The sequence below is a fragment of the Podarcis muralis genome, chromosome 2 (genome assembly GCF_964188315.1).
Source record: "Podarcis muralis chromosome 2, rPodMur119.hap1.1, whole genome shotgun sequence".
NCBI classification, from domain to species: domain Eukaryota; kingdom Metazoa; phylum Chordata; class Lepidosauria; order Squamata; family Lacertidae; genus Podarcis; species Podarcis muralis.
In genome coordinates, this window is record NC_135656.1 from 35,491,513 (window position 1) to 35,513,519 (window position 22,007).

At 41.2% G+C, this 22,007-nt stretch overlaps 1 protein-coding gene across 1 annotated transcript; it reads right to left on the reverse strand.

Annotated features, from left to right (window-relative positions):
- Window positions 1-411: 411 nt before the first annotated feature.
- SRP68 (signal recognition particle 68) lies at window positions 412-22,007 on the reverse strand. Its single transcript, XM_028716966.2, has 16 exons — window positions 21,809-22,007; window positions 19,539-19,605; window positions 18,317-18,430; window positions 16,439-16,634; window positions 13,943-14,025; window positions 13,561-13,670; window positions 12,362-12,444; window positions 11,535-11,675; window positions 7,208-7,306; window positions 6,948-7,012; window positions 6,212-6,371; window positions 4,946-5,040; window positions 4,276-4,405; window positions 3,737-3,812; window positions 3,107-3,159; window positions 412-2,224 (listed from the first exon to the last, which is right to left on the reverse strand). Exons 1-16 carry the CDS (start codon window positions 21,963-21,965, stop codon window positions 1,997-1,999), a joined length of 1,857 nt encoding a protein of 618 aa, XP_028572799.2. The 5' UTR covers window positions 21,966-22,007; the 3' UTR covers window positions 412-1,996.

Here is a 22,007-nt window from a genome sequence, read left to right on the forward strand (position 1 = left end):
TATCTGGAGGGTCCACTGTAGTGGGTACATGTATGTGTGGCAGGAAGCTTTTTCCCCCTTTTAAACCGCAGCAACAGTTTGAAATATTGCTTTTACTCTCCCCTAGAAATTTAGCTCCAACAATCGCAAAGGCAATTTTTCAACTTTCAAGTAAGGAATCAGCAAAGTGGAAGCTCAGCACTGATTTCAATAGTTTACAACTACACTTTTAGAAAGAAGGAATAAGTCCTTTATTGTTTCAGGATTTCACTTCTGTCTGACCAACATGCTTTGTTCCATAGCATGTTTCACAAAGGAAGTAGTCGCCATTTGTGACAGCAAACAAGGACAAAAGCAGAGGGAGTGGAATGTGTCCAGTTGCCCACAGGTGTGGGGTAGAACGCAAACAAAAAGAAAGTTTGGCTACATCTGTAAGAGGAGCAGAGTTCTCAGATTTAATTCAGATCTGAAAAAAGGACGACAGCAGAGCTTGAAGCAAAGTACAATCAACGAAACACTGATAGGCACATCCCCAGAAAGGAGATTGGACCCTGTCACTTGACAAAAGATCTCATTTCCATTTAACCTTCAATAGAACTAACAAATCATTGGCTTACTACTGCATCTCAATGTGAAATTTCATCTCTTGATAAAATTAAAAAATATTACTTCCTTTTTCTTTTGCAATAGGTTTTTCCCCCTATAAAACCCCATTCCCATAGACAGATCAGAAAGACCATTTCTTTAAAACAGGTGGGGCACTCTTTTCATATGGTACATAAATCCAATAACATTGGTATAATTAAACCCAATTTATCTTTAATCTGAAAATTTTAATTCTCTGCAGCTTGCTAACTGAGCGGCTGAAAAGCAGTTTTTGTTTAGTATTTCTATAACTGAACAATCCAGTTTCAAAACTGTTTCCAACAATGCCATGAAGAAACAGAGCTAAACTGGAGCACAGTATGACAAAATATAAACACGAAAATATGGCTAAGGACTCTCATCTCCAACTAATATTTCAGACTACCTAAGACCAGTAATATAGCTTGCAAAAAAGTCAAATATACAATTCAGGCTCACAAATATTTAGAATAATTGTGCCTATGCATTTTTTTGGGGTGGGGGTGGGGGAATGATATTGACATAAAGATACTTGGATTCCCACAGCACAGATAAATGCTCTCACAAAAAATGCACCATGAACACATGGCTAGAGATCTTTATTGCTTAAGATTTCATTGGCTCCACTTTTGATTCTTCACTAGTGGAATCCCTAAAACAACGAAATATAATGTCAGAAAGGAGGTAAAAGACAGAATAAGCAACAAAGCCACCCTCCCAATTTACCACTTTCAGCTAAGTTGAAGAGGGAAACTGAAGAAATGTCAGGAGTCTTTCAAGATATAAAATGATAGTAGCCTGTTCTTTCTGAAGCCGAAAGACTTTTTAGGTTCTAAGAAAGACCCTCTGAGAAACATATTCCTCTGTTCTGAGAAGTGGTGCCTCAATGTGGAAAGACTATACAATACGCTTTAAAGTGTATTCTTAAACAATCTCATTTTTACTTTATCTAGCCAGCTGTGGGTTTTTGCATACTTTGCTTAGACAGTCCAAATCTGAAGACATATATGTGCCTTTGGTTCCCCTCTGTTCTGTACTGTCCAGAGGGCTGGGTTAGCTTTTTGAAAATTAAAAGTACCATATCAGCTGTAAAACAAAATGATGATATGCCTAGCCCACACGAAGTGGGCATTATTCCTGCCTGAACTGATTGATAAATGTGATTTGAGACTCCAGCTCTTTCCTTCAGTTTCAAATGTTGGGAGACAGACCACATAATGCATGTTCTCAGGGTGGAAAGTTTCTAATAAAACAGGTGTGCAAACAAAGAGAATAGTGGGAAGTTATTAAAGACCTCCCATACAGATTTTAGACATAAGTAGTTAAGGTCTGAACCTGCTGGAGCCATCCCAAAATACAGGAAGAAAAGCGCTCTTCTTGAGAATGGCCCCGGTTAACTCCGGAATCCAAAGATGCCCTTGATATATCCTGTGAGACCACTCTTTGCTTTCTGCTCCACTTTGTCCTCCAGGGGTGGTAAAGTAACATGGTTGAGAGCCAGGTCAAAGAACAAAGGCTTGCATGGTATCGGTTGGAATTCTGGCGGGAAATGGACCAGACTGGCTTGCTTGCTGACAAGAGAAGGATCCAGGCAGAAAGTCTCAAACCGTTCAGAAAGTGGCTTGATATCAAAGGAAACAAAAATCTCAGATAAGATTAGTTGAAACAACATTAGCTACCAAGTGAAGTCTAGCCTAATGGCCAGGCAGGAATCTATTATCTCCTTCCCCATCAGTTCTGACTTTGTGGGTAACATGTCCAAGCCAGTGAGGCAGGTACAGTAAGAATGGATATTTCAGATGTACTGCCATGGAAACCTCAGAACCTTCTTTTAAACCAGTTCACAAGACAGTTCCTCATCTAAGCCTGAAGAGGAAGTATTTTAAACTCTGCTAGAGAGGGTGTGTGCATGCATACTTACAGAAAGCTGACAGCTTCTCAAAAATGAGTCAACTGTAGATAGAGTTGCACAAAATTGGTTAAGCGTTTAGACCTGTTCTACGCTCATTTTTCTTCTCTCTAAACAGCTTCTGAGCTGTCAGATTTCCTCCCAGATCTGGATGAAGGCCCTCATTATCATGCTAAATAGAGTTCAGGTGTAATGCCTGGGTGATTCTACAAAACCGAGCTGAAAAGTATTTTTATTCTTCATGGTCCAATGTCACGAAATTCGAAGCTGTTTATGGATGAGGAATGGACTTTCGCTTGCCCAATGGGACTTCCTCTTTCACTGTTCCTCGCTCCCTGTGCTAAAAAAAACACCAGTCTGCCCTGGGAGGTTGGGGGACCTGGGGCAGATCTGGGGTGTGTGGGAGCTGCAGAAGGGAGGAAGGGGAAGTCCCAGTCTATGAGCAGCAGAAATCTGCAATTAAATGTACTTGTAAGAATCTGTCTAATTTGTGTAACTAAAAGCATGCTTGTGCAAACTGCAACATGTGGTACGTTTGTGGATTATGCTGAAATAATCTATTTTCCATCTCACTAGCTACAAAAACTGTCTTACCTTGCCATCCTTGACCTGGGATGGTGATTCAATCTCATGGTTGTCACCTGCATCTGAAAGGTGCCACAAGAATATTTTAGGAAAATGCAGCTCCTAGCAATGCAACTACCTATAAAACACATCAATAGTATACAAGCATCTATTGTCACAGCTTTAAGAACATGTTCCTATTCTTTGTTGCAATTTGAGATTTATACCTAGTTGTCCTGTTTTATTTATTTATGTGTAATAGTGCCATCAATACTGCAGTCTGAAATTTGACCCAGGCGGTGGGGTGGCTGGTTGGGGACAGAAGGAACGAACGACTGCATGTTGACTTGCGTTACCCCGGTTTCTTTTCAGTAGTGATTAAGAACTGTGAGTTGTGCTGAACAAGTCATAGAAAGGTTTGATGCCTTTGAAAGTGAGGATGAGGAATGCGTGCTACATCTGGGAATGATCAGAAAGCCAGTGGAAGTATCAGAAAAGGTACCAGAGGGGAACGGTTTTGGTGATAAGAGTTCTAGATATATGTAGGCAAGAGGTGTCCACAGCATGAACCAGAATTTTCCTGGAGCAGAGAAAAGGCTACAATTTCACAATGCTGAAAAGGGAGAAGCAATCTATACAGAAGAAATGGAACCCACTCACCTAATATGGCAGCTGCTTGCAAGGAGTATTTTTCTGCATTCACTTGAGTGATCAGCTCTTGGACATCAGGCAGCTCCTAAATAATCAGGTCAATTATGTAAAACATCTTCCAGGTATTAAAAGTTTTATGCCATTAGCAAGTTTCAACCACTGTTCAAAAACTCCTCAGAGACAGAAGATCACCCAGAGCAGCTTCAATCACAACAGACAAGGAAGCAAAGCATTTACTGTGCATATACAAATACAATCCACAGTAGCCATTAAAACCCCACAGCCTGCATCCAGCAGTACCATTGAGATACATATATTCAGTATATTTTCTGCAAGAAGAGGAAAGTCTCTGGAAGTCACAGCTGCATTTGCGCACTGTACTGTAAGGTCTACAGAGCAAGAATTTACAAAAGCTAAACATTGTATTACTGCTCAGCAGTTAAAGAGCCAGTTAAAAATGTATACACATGGCCTCTAGCTAATTGCACGCGGTCTTTCAAGAGCTTTCACTGACAAAGTTGCTCCCTGCTGAATGGAGAGTGTCATACCTTTAAGCTGTTCTTATAAGTTCCAGCTTGGGCCTGTACTTCGTTGGCATATTTCAGAACTCGATCATACAAAACAAGGGCTTCACTCCACTTCTTCACTAGAACATATGACTGTGCAATGAAAAAACACCTAGTGGGACAGGAAGACAACATTGGGTGCATTCATATTCATGTTAAAAACAGTTCAAACAATAAAAAAGGATATAAAAAACAATTTAAAAGCAATTTAAAAGAAGCCCACTCTGCTGAGCAATTTCTTGTCTGCTTCTTGTTATCAATCAACTCAGTTCTCAGTATAATTGGTTTTTTGTTAGTCACAACAGGGCTAACAGAAGAATGTTGCCTGAGGAAAGTGACTTCAAATTCAATCTGTGTTGAAATAATAACTATTTGCTTAAGTTTCTGTGCAAGAACTTTCTCTGGGCCTCTAACATTTATATGCTATAAGTTTGTATTTTCCCTGTTTACTGCAATGAAATTACCAACACACTGTGGAATGGCACTGCAAGAAATCTTCTGGTACAGCTTACACAAGAGCTCACAGAACACCACTTATACTTTCTCCTTTTATGCTTGGTTCTTAGGATCCATGCCTCTGTATTCAAATATTAGCTGTACTTTAGCTACAGGTAAACTGATCAAGTAACCTCCTTGTTTGCTTGAGAATTACCTGTAAGCTTTATACACCAGTGTCTTTATCCCAATTTCCTTTAGGTAGCCTTTATCTTCTTCCAGACCAGGAAGTTGTGGCAACTCTGCCAGATTCTTCAATGTTGAAGAGAATTAACAGAAGGGGGGGGGGGGAGAAACAGTTCTTGAATATAAATAGTATTTCATAAATCAGAAATGCAACTAGTGGTTTACAAATGAAGGTATCTTTTTTGTAAAACAGATTGTTGTTTTTAAAATCAAATGGTATATAAATCTTGTTAAAATAAAGTAATGATAATCTTTCACTAAAACTAATTAAGTATGGCTTGGTGTAAATGCACAGCTGTCTGGTTGTTTCGCTGCTGCACTGTATTGAAGTAAGCCACAGTTTGGCTTAATGTGTCATCCAAATGCGAGCTCACAATTTAGCTGTCTCCAGACTAACCATGAAGCATAATCGAGGTTCGTTCTTTGTTTATGGCTCATGGCTAGTCTGGAGAGAGCCGAACTACAAGGGTGGGTTTGGACAACATGTTAAGCTAAACGATGGCTTAGCTCAGCATGGTTAAACAGGAGCAAAACAACTGGGGAGAAACAAAGTCACCACCATCTTCTTCCCAGGAGCCCCCAACACTTGTGCCAAGTCACACTTTGGCTTAGAGTGATGTGTAAACCAAACCAGTAGTTTTCACAGGACGGTTGTTTGTTTCTTCAGTAAGAAACACAAACATATGAAATAACTGAATAAGGAAGCTACAGCATCACTCTTTTAAACACTAAAATTTTCTTAAACCCTTTCCACATGCTCCCTTTAAGAATAACTTGCAATTATCAGAATTATCTATGTACTAGCTGTAGTATATGCTCATATAGGAAAGTGACAAATGTGTCAAATTTAGTCTCCCTACAATGAAGCCACATTTCCCCCAAAGACTTGCATCTCAAAATACAGGAAAGACTATAAATATTTGGAATGCTGACCAGCTGGGACCGTGTGCTTGAGGTGGAGTCCTCTAGGGACAATGAACACGGCAAAGATGTACTTGCAGGAATGAACAGGCAGGAGAACAGACTCATTTTGAGACCATGAGGCTCCAGAATTTAAGCACTACTATAGGCTATACAGAATTTTCAGCAGAGGATTGTGATCTCTGGTTGCCGAATAATGCATTAGGATCTCCCTGCAGCTTTATAGCACTTGTGCTTTCTGATCCTGATTTGCGAACTTAGGAAAGGATTAAGAAATATGGAACCAGAAGACCTCCTCCCCCTCCATTGCTATTACCTGCAAGATGATGTCATAAAGGCGTATCAAATCCTGAGGCCGAGCTGTACGCTTGCCATCTTCCTCGGGCTGCTGCTGCTGAAGCAGCGCCTTCTGCAATGCCTTTGCCATACTCTCATTGCGCTTGATGGCTGTGGACAGCTTGATGTATGTCAGGTAACTAGAAAGCACGATTAAAGGAGTTTTGTTAAAGCCATTTCAAAAACACCTGGACATACCATAAAAGCTTAACAGGAAAAATGGGCAAGTGAACAAGACGACTGTCAAACCTTCCTAAAAAGTTTATTGAAGAACTCTAGTCTGACCACCTTAAAGTTTTTCTCGTTGATATATTTGCAACAAAACAAAATAGTAGAACGGAGTTTGGAATATGTTTAACTTTGGCTGGTTTACAAACCCTTATTAGCAATGTTGGAATATTTAAAGCGTTTATTATATTGCTGGATTTGAATGATCCACAGTCACAAGCCATTAAGAGCTTAAGATCTATTAAATAAAGATTGAGGGTTTTCTCCAACCAAGTTGTATGTCCCACACAAGCACTTCTCATGCAACATAGCTTCCCCTTCCCTCTTCTCATTCTATGTGCTCCCTCAAATCTGTTATAGGGTCTCTCCAAACTTACAGAACAGATTTGGTGGGCTGCTTGGCAAGAGAAGGGGTGGGGAATTCCAATGTGCAAATGGGATGACTTCATAGGATACAACCCTAAATTAGTATCTAGAAGGACTCCCACCTGTGCAGGTACTGGATATTAGTAACCTTTCCAGAATCCACTTCTGAAGAGTGTTCCCGCTGCTTCTGTTGGGAGCAGAACAAAGCTATATTGTATTTATTTGGGGAGCACACAAGAGATAAAACAAAAACTCAAAGCCTGAGAGATACTGTACTGCAATTTATTACACTTCATAAAGAACCCTACAGGGTCTGTCACAAGATGTTTTCTTCAAGCACTCAGTTAAAAGGTGATGCACAAGGACAATACTTTATCTTCACCTGATCTGGTTTCAGTTCTTCACGAACAGCTTGTATTGCATCACGACACTCACTCAGCAAGGATTCAAACAGCCGTTCTTTAGTTTCTTCTTCTTCTGCCTAAACAAAGAAGCACCACAGAAACATTGAAAATCCATTAGGCCGCTGCTACTTTTTCTGAAATCATAAAGGAGGTAAAAGCTCACACTAAGAATTCTAACAACTCAGAAATGCAAAATCATGTGAAACTTTACAGAACGTTACACTGCTTGCGGAACAAACTGTAGAAACTTGGCCCTGTGGCTAACATTCCTGAGATGCACTAGGGAAAGTAGTGTGACTATGTTCAAATCACTAAAAAAAAAAAAAAAAAAAAAAAAGGCCTTCTATAGTAGTTTCTCATAAAAAACTGTTTGTAACTGTTTCATCAGTGCTGTACTGTATGAACTGAGCAAGAAAAACCAAGAGCCCACCAGGACCATTGTTATATGCTTAGATTGTCTAGTTCCAGACCACAATCTTCAAAGGCAACCCCACTGTAGTAATCTACATAGACTACCAGACCAGAGAAACAGAACCTCGGCTGTCCCCATCCAGACAGAGATACAGCTGGATCATCAGCTGCAGGTGATGAAGGGCACTCCACACCATGAAGATTACTATTTATATAGTGCCATATCATAAAATATCAAGACCTCCAGAGGAAGTAATGGGATCTAGAAGGACCCCACAAGCTGCATACCTGTTCCTTTGTGGTGTGAGACTCCACCCAAAACAGCTTGAACCCCACCCATCCAGTTTAAGGAACCACCCACTAACAGTATCAGCCTTTCCTAGATTAAGCTTCTGGAAGGCTAAAAGTTCCACTTCCTTGGTATACGGCCTGATTTGATTAGATCAGCATGTTTGAGAGCCATGGCTTGCACATTGCAAGATTAGGGCTGCACTCCAGAAGCCAATTACTATCTAGTTTCATTAGCCTGAACAGCCCTTCAGAAAACCTCCCTAGCAGTTTTGGGATAGGTTTGGGCATAGTAGCTTTAATTGCTCATCCAACTAATGTTAACTGGATTAATAAACTTCAAAAATATGCTGCTTATTCTTCAGGTATATATAAAGGTGGTTTCTAAATATTAAGGAGGGACATTGGTTACTCTGAACCACCACCGAGACAAGCTAGACAAGTCTGACAGCATTCTCAGCAACACCCATGAGAGTATTTCAACTTCAGACATGCAAAGGGGAAACCAACTAGAATAATGATGAAGTAATAAAACACCCAGCAGACAGAACAGAGCTTCAGGACTGGCTAGGGGAGAAGGCTGAAGTTAGTGTATTGATCACTCATGTTAAACATAGCTATGGACAAGCACTGGGTGCACTGCAACTGATAACAAGCTCCTTCAAGAAATAGATGTGCTTAAAGGTTCTTAAAGAGCAGAAGTGAAGGAAAAATAGACTTGAACTGGATTAATAGCTTGAATAAGTAAATACTTGATTCAGAAGCATGGTTACAGTTTTACCGTATTTTTCGCTCTATAACACGCACCAGACCATAACACGCACATAGTTTTTAGAGGAGGAAAACAAGAAAAAAAATATTCTATACAAAACAGTGGATGTATGATTTTTGTGGTTCATGCTGTGGCCACAGACATGTGATCTAACGATGAGTTTGGGGTAGCCCAATGCAAAAATCCTGAGGATCCATGTGGATCCGTGCTTTGTAACCACGTGAATGAAGGAACTGTCAGTAATGTATGGTATCTCCAATACAGTGATGAAGGAAGAGGGGGGGAGCTCGCACTTGTCCTAGGCAAAGCAGCCAACTCCTATAGGCCTAGGTGCCTTCACCCCCTCCATTAAATATTTGAGGGAGTCATCCTCCCCCCATGCTGATGGGCATTGCCATTCATATAAGGTACCAGTGTGCATGCAAGCTGGAAGAGGGAGGGAGGGAGGGAAGGAAGAGAGAGGGGGAACTCACATTTGTGCAGCTGCCTTGCCTCGAACCGAAGCAAAAAGAGGAGGAGATGCAGGGACACGAGCCTTGTAAGCTGCTTTGTTTGAATTTACCGGTGAGGTGCTGGGGGAGGGACGGAAGGGGATGCCCTCTTTGTCCCTCCTTCCAGCTCATTGTAAAGAAAGCAGAGTAAGAGCCACTTACATGTGTGTAAGGGAGAGCCATAGAGCAGGCAGACACTGAGAAAAAGAGGCTGTCTCCCTTCTCCCACCTTGGCTTTTACAGCTGCAGGCAGCTCTTGCTGGCTTCCAAGCTGCCTCCCTTCTCCCACCTCGCTAAAAAGCCATAGAGCAGGCAGACAGGAGGGAGAGAGGCTGTCTCCCGACACTCAGCTGTTGCTCAGCTGTTGCCGGCTTCTCAGGGAGCCAAGCGGAGGAAAAGAGGCTGCCGAACAGCCAGCAAGAGCGGCTCCTCCTGCCTGCATTCGCTCCATAACACGCACACACATTTCCCTTTACTTTTTAAGGGGGGAAAACTGCGTGTTATGGTGCGAAAAGTACGGTACTTCTCTGCCTGATGAGACCCTGAAAGGATTTTCTTCATAATGTTCAGCATCTGCCTAACAACATTTGTATATATTGTTGTGGGTGTATCCATTTAGAGATTCCCTTGTAACTTGTACAAAAACAATTGTGAGAACTGGATATTTAACCAGGCTTTGGCTCATAGGATTGCCTCTAAATAAGACTCATGTATGATCCACTCAACGAGGATTCCATAAATCTGCTTACTTCATGACAAGTAACAAGTGCTGTTCCTCCATTTGACATGCATCAATGAACCTTTGCTGGTGGGAAGCTAGAAGTACCTTCAGGGAAGAAAATGGAAATACACTTTTTCTCTTGAAAGTTGCCCTGCAGCGGCTTCGTACAAAAACCCAGCTGGAAAGGGGGAGGGGAAAGCCCTCCTTATTTCTTCTCCCATAGAGAAAAAATGTGGTATCTTTCCCTTCCCGTTCAGCTTCTGCAACTGGCAGCAACCATTTGCTACTGGCTCATTCCTCCATGAAGGAAAAGAAAGAGTTTTGCATGTTAAGACTTTTGCAGAAGACAGCAGCAGTCCTGCAAATCCTAACAGGAAGGTAAACACTCCCTTTGTTATTCTACAACAGGCATGCCCAACTCCCAAGAGACTGCGATCTACTCTCAGTATAAAAACAAACAAACTGGCAGTGGCAGTGATCTATCCCTTGTCATTGGTCATTGGAGGGAGGAGGAGCGTGCGTGTGGTGGGTGGATTGCCCAGAACTGTTGAGCTCTTTTTAGGAGGGGAGTACCCAGAGTGGTTGAGCTTTCTTGGGGGAGGATTGCACAAAGTTAGTTTTGAAGCTTTTCCCCTGTAAATTTTTGTACAGTGGTACCTCAGGTTACATATGCTTCAGGTTACATACGCTTCAGGTTACAGACTCCGCTAACCCAGAAATAGTACCTTGGGTTAAGTACTTTGCTTCAGGATGAGAACAGAAATCGTGCTCCGGCGGCAAGGCGGCAGCAGGAGGCCCCATTAGCTAAAGTGGTGCTTCAGGTTAAGAACAGTTTCAGGTTAAGAATGGACCTCTGGAACAAATTAAGTACTTAACCCAAGGTACCACTGTACACAATAAGGTTGCCGCGATCTACCAGGATCAGCCAGGGGTCTACCAGTAGATGGCGATCTACTGGCTGGACATCCCTGTTCTACAAGAACAGGGGGAGGAGAGGCAGCGATCCATGGCTTGTACTTTTGCAAAATTTGCATAACAGAAGCCACCTCTTCTTTCTTCTCCACTCCTATTCTATGCAGAGGGAAAACATTTACTTTCCCTTCCTACTGGGCTTCGGCAAGATGCAGCAACGGCAAGGTGCTACTTGCGCCTTCTGCAAAAGCCTAACACTTCTCAGAGTTCTCTGTACAAATAAGGTTTGGGGACAGGAGGGGCTGGTGGTGAACTCAATAAATGAGTTTGACGAGTAAGCCAAGACAAAATTTGGGGAGCGCTATGTACGTGCAAGTGTCTGCATGTCAACATGTGATAATTCCAGAAGCCAATCTACGTGTACTCACTGACTTGGCGACATGCCTGATCATGACAATTATAGGTCAGAAAATGCACATCACTTATATCCTCCCACATTCTTTTTGGCCAAAGTTCATCCAAGACACTGGAAAATCGTGAGCTACACCACCTGCTGATCACACAGCTCTATTACACAACTTTTCTGGGCGTAAATCTGCACCGCCCCCAACACAAGTGGATGATGTACAGCTATCTAATTACACACAAGAATACAGGACTTTGACTACAGTAAAAATCGCAGTGACAGATTGCAGGGAGTTTATACTTACCTGAGCAATAGCTGCTTCAGTATCAGCCATCCCCAGCAGGAAGATCCTCACTTTGTCTATCTTCACTGGCACTGTTCTTCCCCTCCATTCTACCTCACTCATAGTGGCTGCCTGCTTTGCTCGGGTTTGGGTGATTAATGACTGCAAAGCAGAGAAGCTACTATTTAGAAATGCAAATAGAAGGTTGTATTTCCCACAATATTTCACCTAGATCTGTGCAACAACCACGATGACAGCCATAAAATCTGCCTGTTTGTTTTTTAAACATTAATCTGATAACACATTCATTTTTTTAAATAAGCAGTCTGTCCTATCCCCTAAAGGCAAGTAATGATCAGAAATCAAAATATTTTAAAGTATTTTTTTAAAATGCTCCTAAAACCACTAAGGACTCTTCTGTTTATTATACTTAGTCAAAAAAATCCTTGCCTACAATAAATTATCTAGAGCTGGGTTGTCCATCATAAAAGTCAGGGAGTGCTGTCAGATCTTTTAAAGGATCCCAGTGTGTTCCGTGGCACTTTTACTACACAAATGACTAAGCCACCTTCAGTGATCATATGCATCTGGGATGCGTACACATATATCTGCTTTGCTAGGTGGCTAGTTGAAGGAGGAGGAGAGGAACGTTCCAAGTCTTCCAGAACACAGCTAGGCATCTAAATATGTGATTCATTTTAACAGAACAAATAGCTTTCCATGTCTGCAGGACACACTAGATGGCAAGTTTTCTCTACACCCCATCCAAGTTTGACACTATTGGTCTAAGTTCAGGCTTATGCCAACTTCTGCAAGAAAGGCTCTTTTAAAAAAAGAGAACAGATTACCTCAAGTTTTTCAGCAAGAAGCCCCTCAGTGCCTCCTGATCTCAGTCTCATTTGCATTAGCTCACTAATAGCAGACTGGTCACCTAAGAAACAAATAGCAGTGCACAATATGTGATCTAGCACATTTTGTTACATTGTGAGAAAACAATTCCAAGCCTTGTAATTGTGAAGTTAATGTAAAGAACACTGGGAGCAAGATGTTACATTTGTGTCCTGAATATGTATGCACGAAACAGATATGCTGTAATGATAAACACCAATTTGCAACAGTGGGCTGAGAAAAGCAACTGTAGTTACTGGCTATTTTGGGTTATTGGGTTGTTGTTTTTATTTTGATTATATATATTGTGGTTTTCATGTTGATCTTTTCTGTGAACCGCCCTGAGACCTTCGGGTATAAGGTGGTATATAAATTCAATAAATAATAATAAATAATTTAATATTTTCAGCCCATGCTAAAAAGAGATGCTGACTATGCACAAGGACCCCCAAATTTACAAACCTTCGTTCTCAAAGTTACATATTATTCAGTTGCAAGTAGTTTCATCTGTGGTAGAAGACAGAACATGGGGGGGGGGGGATATTTCTCAAACCTTTCACATTAAAAGCTACCAATTTTTGCTCTATAAAGGAAAACGTACTGCTGTTTCTGTGAGGAGAAAGCACATGGGGTGGCAATTTTCAGCAGGAAAAAAAATGCTGGAAAGAGAAGGGTAAGATCCTCCTCATGTGAAGATTGCAGCTTTAGCAGCTTCTTCAGGAAAAAACTGCAAGACACATGTACTTTGGACTTTATTTTAAATGACGAGGTTTTTATCAAGTATTTTCTGCCCCAAGATCAAAGAAAGTAATGGAAAAATTGGGATATTAATCACTGCATAGAACTGAAGTAAAAAAAAAAAAATCAAGCACCTAGACCCAACTTATAACCATTAAAGCCCAATTTTGATTCTTGTTTTCTCAGCTTTCTGTATTCTCCAGCACATTTTCAAGCTCTTGTTTGCAATTATGACAGGCAGAACTATTCCAAGTAAAGGCAGAAATTACCAAAACATCAAGCTGAGGGAAACTCTGGACTTTAAACGGTGCACCAAGCATATGCTCAAGTATGTATTACCCCTTGAATCTCTTTTGGCAGGTGAGCAAATGTAAACAGTACTAGCAGTCTTTTAAAATATTTTTCTTCTTGGTTTACTTACCAATATTATAAGCACAATAACGAATATTTGGGGAGATCTCCTCCACTCGCTGATTATATAGTATAGCCTGCTCATCTGTGAAAGCACTAGCCAGCTTTTCATATATGGTTCTGCAGCAGGAAGATAAAAACTTAATAGTTTCTATTGTACAACAATGAAAGTCCTTTCTCTTTAAAATAAATTACTGTTACAGTACTGCTCTGTTCTTACAAAGGCCTTTTAACTTTATTATTATGCTGCTCAGTAGGACAACTACTCTGGGTCCAAAACTGATGGGGATTTATATTGGAACACAGAGGAGAATTTGCGTGGAAAAACATGTGATAGGATTAGTTTAACAGATTCATATTAACAAAGCAATAGGAAGGATGGGCAAACTCACTTGCATTTGTTGAATGCCTCCATTGCTGCTTTCCATTCCTGGCGCTCAAAGCGGAGCATACCTGTGAGGTATGCTGTATATGCCTGTAAATCAAGGAGGGGTGCCTATTAGTCGGTGCGATAGTACAGTCTCAGTCTACAGCCAGCAAGAATACAGCCAGCAGAGACTGGCAACTTGCCTGAACACTATTCTTTTCCCCAGTTGCCTACATTACCTCAAATACCACAACAGTAAACCTGGCATTCAGCCCTAACATTTACATCACTACATAACATCGTACAAGTTATACATTCATGTTTCGAATTCATGTTTTCAGAAACCTAACCCCAAGTGAAAGGGCTTTAGGAATTATGTGATGCTGTTTTGAAAGACACGTTACTAAGACTTGTGGTTCTTACTGGCCAGTTGTTGCGCATTCATGCTACTCCACCACACATCGAGGGTGTTCAGGTAAATGAAAGAACATGTGCACTATAATAAGTAAATCATTAAGCTGCTAGAGTCAAATAGCTGCCTGGGTGTGATAAGTCACAAATCAGCATATAGAAGGATTCTAGCATAGATAATATTTTTGGAACAAATTCCTAAAGGATGTGTTAATCAATTGCTATTAGCTCAGGCAGCTAAAAATGGAATGTACTGAGGAAGCCCGATTACCAGATGCTGAGAATCACTTGTAAGTTTCAGGTATTTTTAGACGCAGTGCTAGACTAGGTAGAATTTTACCCTGACTCGGCACAGCAATTTTTTATTCTTTCTTGGGGTTTTTTCTGTGTTGTGCCGACAGTCAGTTTCCTATTCACTAAATACACAAGCTAGACCCCAAACTCCCACCTCACTCTTCTTGGTTCTGCCTCAATCAAGGAATCCCAGGATTTGTAAAAATGAAAGTCCCATCCCCTGTAGGTTATAGCCCTGTGGGGGCTTAGTTTAACAAGAGGGCTGCATTCATTTCTGGGCAACCTTCCAGGGGCAGCATGCCAGGAGTTGGCAGCACCAGAGGCAAAAATGAGAAGAACAGCAAATGTGAATTTTACCTTTATGCAATAGGCTAGTTTATACACAAACACACACCTCCCTATGCTTCACCCCCAAAAAGGAAGCAGCATTTATTAGAGTTCAAAGACTCTAACAAACACTGAAAGAAGAAAGCAGGGCTGGTGCAAGATGTGACCTGGGGAGAATACCACAGGTGAAACAAAGAGACCCAAGTCCTTATCCCTGCTACTGTCTGACCATTCCCAGAAAAGGCTAATTTTATATATGGGAGTTCCCCTGGAAATATTAGGTAATGGTTGCTACATTAGAATATATACCGCAAAATGTTGCAGTGCACCTTAACCTCCTAGCAGGAGTGTTCCTGTTCAGGTTTCCAGCCAGCCAGCCTAACCCTCCTCCAATATAAGCTGCAAGGAGTTCAAGCAGAGTATCCCCTGGTTTTCTGTTCCAACTGACACTCAACATCCTGTGACTATAGAATAATCCTCCCTGGAGTAGGGGATTTCTTTTTTAGGGGCAGAGATAATAATTGTTATTTATTTTTCCAAACTTTATAGAGTTCTTCCAAACAGGCTGATACCTCCTTCCTGTTTCTCAGCCAAAAGTTGAAAGTGAATGACAGGACAATTATCTATGCTTCCTATATGACAGCATGAAGATTCAACCTTCTGGACAGAAGGTGCAAAATGTCAGATTTGAACTTCCATAAATTGATATGCTACGGCCTGATATTTCCAAAAACCAAGCAGTGTTCAACTACTGCATCTCATCAGCACAATTATTTCAAGTTGCATAACAATTTCCCTCTCTATTTTCCCTGTGCATGGCCTGCACGCTCCCCAAATCTGCTCCAGAGGGTTGGGGAAACCCTTAGAACAGATTTAGAGGTTGCATGGAACAGGGTGCAGGGAAGGGTGTTCCTTTGCACAAGCCAAAATTCTTGCACTGACAAAACATTCACTTAGCACTATATTGGATTCCACTCACCATCCTCAAATATATCACTCGTCAACCTTCCACCATATGTCCTTATATATGTAAATAACAGAGCCTGCTATTTCAAACAAGCATTTGCATCTCCTGACCTTTTTGCTGCATCTGCTATGGCATACTATAGTCCTTCAGTCCCAGGTAGACTACAGGAGGAAGCACTGGCTAAGCAGCATACATATTGGCCAGCTGGAAACATTCTATGGGCTGAACCCAACCAGACTCCTGTCTAGGAGTAGCTGCTATCTGCTTTCTTTCCCCATTTTCTGTACTGGCTTTCAGATTAATGATCTGTCTCAGACTGTACAGACCACTATTCTGATTCAATGAAACTATGTTATTTAACTTGGGCTTAAAAAGTCGCTACAAATATACTGGACATTCCTAACCTAATCTCCACAGGAAGTTTTAACATTATTTACAATTCAGATTCATTTATCCAACAAGAAACAAAATGTCAGTTTATATCTTCTATGCTATAAAAGGGTTTTGAAAGTTAGCAGTAACCTGAGCTTCCAGCTTGGTCTTGGCATCCACGCGGTTGCTTTCACACAGGCGCTCCAGCTCCTCAGCATGTTTTACTGCTTTGCGCAGGCGAGATAACAAGTGGAATCGTTTGCGAGGTTCTGTGTTGGCTTCCTGCTTAAGCTGCATAGCATAACTCCAGGCTCTCTCAGCATCCATCAGAATCAAGAGCAAGTATCTAGCGTAAGAAAAGTAAATACAGCTTAAAATCCTATTCCAAACAATTTCTTTCCTTTATTTCACTTGGGCAATAAAAACCCATGGAACAAGTTCTGCTGTGGTTAGGACAGATTTATCTACCCCATCACCTTTAAAGCCACGACTGCACATCCTGAAGACCATTCTCCTTAAATGTGTAGGGAAACTGCCTATACATTTTTTTTAAAACCTGCTTTGTTGATGTCTAATTGTTTTAGTTGTTAAATGTTATTGATATTCATACAAGTTGTATTCAATTAATTGTATTGGTATGTGTGTTTTTATTTAATTTTTTGTTACTATCTTATATCTCTTAAATGGGATATAAAGTCGTACCTTGGTTTTCGAACAGTTTAGTTCCCGAATGTTTTGGTTCCTGAACATGGCAAACCCGGAAGTGACTGTTCCAGTTTGCGAACTATTTTTGGAAGCCGAACATCCAATGGGGCTTCTGTGGCTTCTGATTGGCTGCAGGACCTTCCTGCAGTCAATCAGAAGCTGCGATTTGGTTTTTGAACATTTTGGAAGTCAAACGGACTTCCGGAACAGATTCCGTTTGACTTCCAAGGTACGATTATACATAGCATGAATGAATGAATGAATGAATGAATGAATGTATGAATGAATGAATGAAAGCCACAGTTTCGGATGTAGTGTAAAAACCTGGAGGTGGTACAGGTACCTTGAGCAAATTGTTTTGAGGTTGGCTGTGGTCCCTGTTTTGGACTGTGCCATCCACACTGAACTTACTAGGCCCTATACTGCTCCTTGGACTAGCAATGATCAACACAGGAAGAGGGGTAGCTCCAAATTAGCTTGTGAACTTTTCATTCAAGTATGTGGAATCTTGATACTCAAATCCCATTTTATCTAGAAGTATCCCAACAGTTAACCCAGCAAATCCAATCCCCTAACAAAGTAGAAAGAAACAAAGATGGCATTTTGCCCACCCACCCACAATGAAATTAGCATACAAATATGCAAATCGAAGTTTGGTAGTCAGGATACTGATTTCCAAGCCATTACATTTAAAGGGGAAAAAGATCAGTAATCCGCTTCAAAACATTTTTATAATACTGAGCAGGGCTACCTACCATATTTTTTGCTCTATAAGACGCACCCGACCATGAGAAGCACCTAGTTTTTAGAGAAGGAAAACAAGAAACAAGAAAGCAACTCAAACCCTCTTGAGTGAAGAGGCAGGAGCGCTCCTGCTGCACTCAAGTGGCTATCCCTGAAGCCAGGAGAGCAAGAGGGATTGGTGCGCACCAATCTCTCTTGCTCTTCTGGCTTCAGGGATAGCTGCGCAGCCTGCATTTGCTCCCTAAGGCGCACACACATTTCCCCTTACTTTTTAGGAGGGGAAAAGTGCGTCTTATAGAGCGAAAAATACGGTATTTTGAAGTTGAACAGTTCTCTCCTCTCCTCACCAGCACCCCAAATCTGCAGCACACAGTTGAATAATGTCACCCATGATGATGGGGGAATAGCACTGCTAAGGTACATGTAGTCAAAAGCAACTGATATAAGCATGCGGCGCCATTTCCCTTTACTACTGGAGGTTTCTAATTGAGAGATATAACCAGAAGCTTATAACTTTACCTGCCCCTTCTGGCAAATAAAAAATAAAAAAATCAGCACAGCTATTGAGCGTCCTAGTACCTGTTGTCGGATAACAGTTCTTCTGTTACTTTCTTGCCTGTGAACTTGTGCCTATTTCCCATCTTGAAGTTAAGAGTTTTTCTGAGTCTTCTTAGTCGTCGGGAGCAGTAACCTCTGAAGAGAAAAACCACAACTTTTTAGTTCTTACAAAGAATAGAACTTGGGCTGGATTCAACTAAATAGGTTCCAGGAGCCAATGCAACAAGCCCTGCTAGCCTAGTGGGGTTCCCCCTCCCCACTCTGCTTGGGAAGGCAAGGAGAATCCCCAGAACAGCATGTGGAAGGAGGAGATGGGAGTTTGTTCTGTCTGGCAAGCTTGCACTAACAGAAGGATAGGATTTACACAATGTTGAATTCCATTTTTTGCCTCCTATTCAACTAAGAAAGAGGAGGACAGTAAAAACAAACCTAGAGCTATAATACATTTCATATATTAGAGGGCACCATGTGTGGCTGTCATCAGTTTTTACAGTGGAAGACAGAAGTCATAGCCAAAATGTTAATAATCAGGAAATCTTGGCAGCCTACATGACAGATTTACAGAACTGAATGGAACCACAAAGCAGCTGCTTTAGAGTGGTGCACCAGATGGCTTATGGAAATGAAGCCTTTAGTGCCTAGGTAACACACGAGTTCTGAGTAAGTAGCTTTCCATTCAGTGTTTTGCATATTCCTCTACACACCTGTAAAAGCTGTATTATATAAATTATATGCAACACCATGCTAGTGCTTTATATAATTGAAGAAAAAGCCACACAACAATTTAACGATTCAAATAAATGGGGAAGTATCTTTAAATGTTAAATAGATACAAATTTTCATAAAGAAGTGGAAGGAACAGGTTCTCTAAAACTAGGTTTGCCATACGTCCGGAATTTCCCAGACATAGCCTAGCCCTCGTAAACAGTGTCTGGGCGGAAATCGCTGAAATGTCCGGGGAAACCCAGTTGTATGGCAGCCCATGTTGGTAGTGTAGATTTTGGTGAATTTCCATAAAAGTAGCTCAAAATATTTGGGCAAAACTTTAAAAAGCTCAACAACTTTAGGGATGGGGGAAGAAGCAGCTCAACAACATTTGTGTCCAGATTTTCACTTTTTGAAATATGGCAGCCCTGCTAAAACTGCAGAAAGAACTAGCATCTGTTTAGACCTAGTCATTTAAATAAAGACAAAAGGACATTGGCAGCAAATCATTCCCATTCGTTATTCCTAGTATACCAACCTGTATCTCTGAAAATCACCATGCCGTAACCCATGTTGCTGTTGCGATTCCTTAACAATCTGAAGGACTGAAGAACTTGTTAAGGAAATGTTAAACAGGATGCTAAAGATGTATCATTAAAATGACAGCTGTTATTTGGAGCACATGTAAATAACTAACTTTCTATTTTGTAATATTACACTGATACTTATTTCTGAACTGGGAAAGCGTTAAACAAAATAAGTTTTACAGATTACCACAAGCAGAATTCACTGGAAAGCCAATACAACTGCGTATATCAATGTTAGCTTGAAGATCACTGTTTAAATTCAGTTAAGCTATATTCTAGGAAACCCAATGGTTCCTTATATATTTATAAAGAGATATTTCATGATGAGATAAAGTTCAATGGGGCTTACTTCCAGGTAACTGTATCGAAGCCTGCAATCATAATCATTAATTTGTGAGATTAACTGATCTGATAAATTAGTTACAAAATAAAAACTGGTACAGATAGGCCAATAAGTATATTAAGAGTAGTAAGTGTACAGATAAATTCAAAAAGAAGCCAAAAAGTAGTCTGTACTTTACATTTCCCATCTGCCTTTTCAGTAACGCAAGAAGAGTAAACACTTAAAATAATGAAGTATCAAAAATTCATTGGGTCTTCTGATCAGTTCTTAATAAAATTTTAAAAATCAACCTTTCTAGGCTCCAAACGCACAATATAAAAAGCATGAACTACAGGTTCCCTCTTCCTGAATCCACAGAAACAAAGATATTTATTAAATTTTAATATTTATGGAAATCAGCCAATTAGCAAAACAAAGGGCAGAGCACAATAGCAAGCAAGCATAAATGCTCTCCTTATTTCAAGACAGCTAATACTGCATGTGGCAATTGCATAGTTTGGGATATTGAATTTCTGAAATGGTATACTTTCCAGTAGGTTTCAATGAACTGCTACAACTTCCACTATGAACACTTTGCAGTATTTAGTAGTGGTAGCTCTGGAGAAGGAAGCAAAAAGTATGCCTTTTTCAGGGACTGTTAAATTTTCTGCTGCACACAACACATTTCTACATGATCACCAGTTACTTTTAATCCCAATCACCAAATTAACTTTCAAACACTGACCTTTGTTCATCTGACAATTTAATGCTGCCCTCATCAATCCATAAACAACTATTTCACTCTATATCAGAGTATATCTATTCCACAACAATGGCCTCTTGTCTCCCCCACTGTCTAAATTGTAAGCATCTAGGTGCAATGACTTTGTGGAAGTTTTTATTTTAAACTTGTATTGCTTGGTAAAGTGTTACATATGCTGGTAACACTAAGGAAAAATCAATTTCACCAAAAGATCCACAAAGTTTAGCAAAATAACACTTTGGGCCTGGATTTCTTTCCACAGTATAACATTTCATTTTTATATAGCAGTTATGAATGCTTCTCCACAATGTCCAACAGCACAGGACTGCTATATCAGTCAAAAGAGCTTAGCAGTACTTCTATAATCTGCTATATGGAGCAGGTTACAAAGGAAAGACTACCCCCCCCCGAAAAATGTATATGAAACCAAATAATTCCAAAGAATAACTCTTTGCTCCAAAAAGACATCGGTAAGCAGGACTCCGAATCCCTGCTCAGCTATCTTTGCTACAAACTGCACACGGATTTCACATTTCAACACTGCTTTTTTTCCAGGTAATAAGTCTGCCATGGCCTACTGCCACAAAATAAATTCCACACGGAGCCTTTCAGAAACAGGCGCGGCCTGCAAATCCAGGCGGTTTAGGCGGTGGTAGTGGAAAGAGAAAGTTCTTCTTAAATATGCCATATGTTGCTGGATCCCAAATCCATCCTGTCACAATCTCCAGGAGTAACGCCCCCCCCAACAAAAAAAAACCCCGACCACCCCATAACGCCTGGCTAAAACTGTATCCTAATGTAAAGCTAAGATGGCCGGGGTATATATAATAACATTATTATTAATTCTTACTAATCTGCTGCTCTGCATCCCTAAGGTCCACGTCAGCTGCTCCCGCTAATGCCCATTTTGACCCTTCTTCCACTAGGAAATCTGCCAGTGGCCCCTTCTCCGACAGCCACATCCCCAGCCCTGTAAAGAGCGAGGGAGGAGGCAGCGGGAGAAAGGCCCACGGAGGCCGAAGGGGCCAGAGGCTTCCTGAAGGCCAGAGGCCAGGGCTGCATGGAGGGCTCCGCCGCTCGCTTAAGTGACACGTCCCCACTAAGCCCTCCCCAAACCCGTCGTGCCGGCAGGATACTTTCCAGGCCCAGGCTATCGCCGAGGCCGCCCGGTTTCGGCTTCTCATTCTCCTTGTTCTCCTCTAGGCCCGCCGCGGAGCCTCCGCTGTTGCCGCCGCCGCTTCCACCACCTCCACGGCCGCTACCGCCGCTGACCACCTGCCGCTCAGCCGCCATCTTGCGCCTGTTCCACTCGCGGCGCGAGGCATCACGGGACGG

Excerpts from the sequence above, each read along its gene's own strand:
- SRP68 (XM_028716966.2), bottom strand. The coding sequence starts at position 21,965 with ATGGCGGCTGAGCGGCAGGTGGTCAGCGGCGGTAGCGGCCGTGGAGGT. Across the intron at positions 7,307-11,534 it reads CTGAAGCAGCTATTGCTCAG|GCAGAAGAAGAAGAAACTAA; the intron begins GTAAGTATAAAC and ends TTCTTTGTTTAG. Across the intron at positions 6,372-6,947 it reads AATATCCAGTACCTGCACAG|TTACCTGACATACATCAAGC; the intron begins GTGGGAGTCCTT and ends CGTGCTTTCTAG.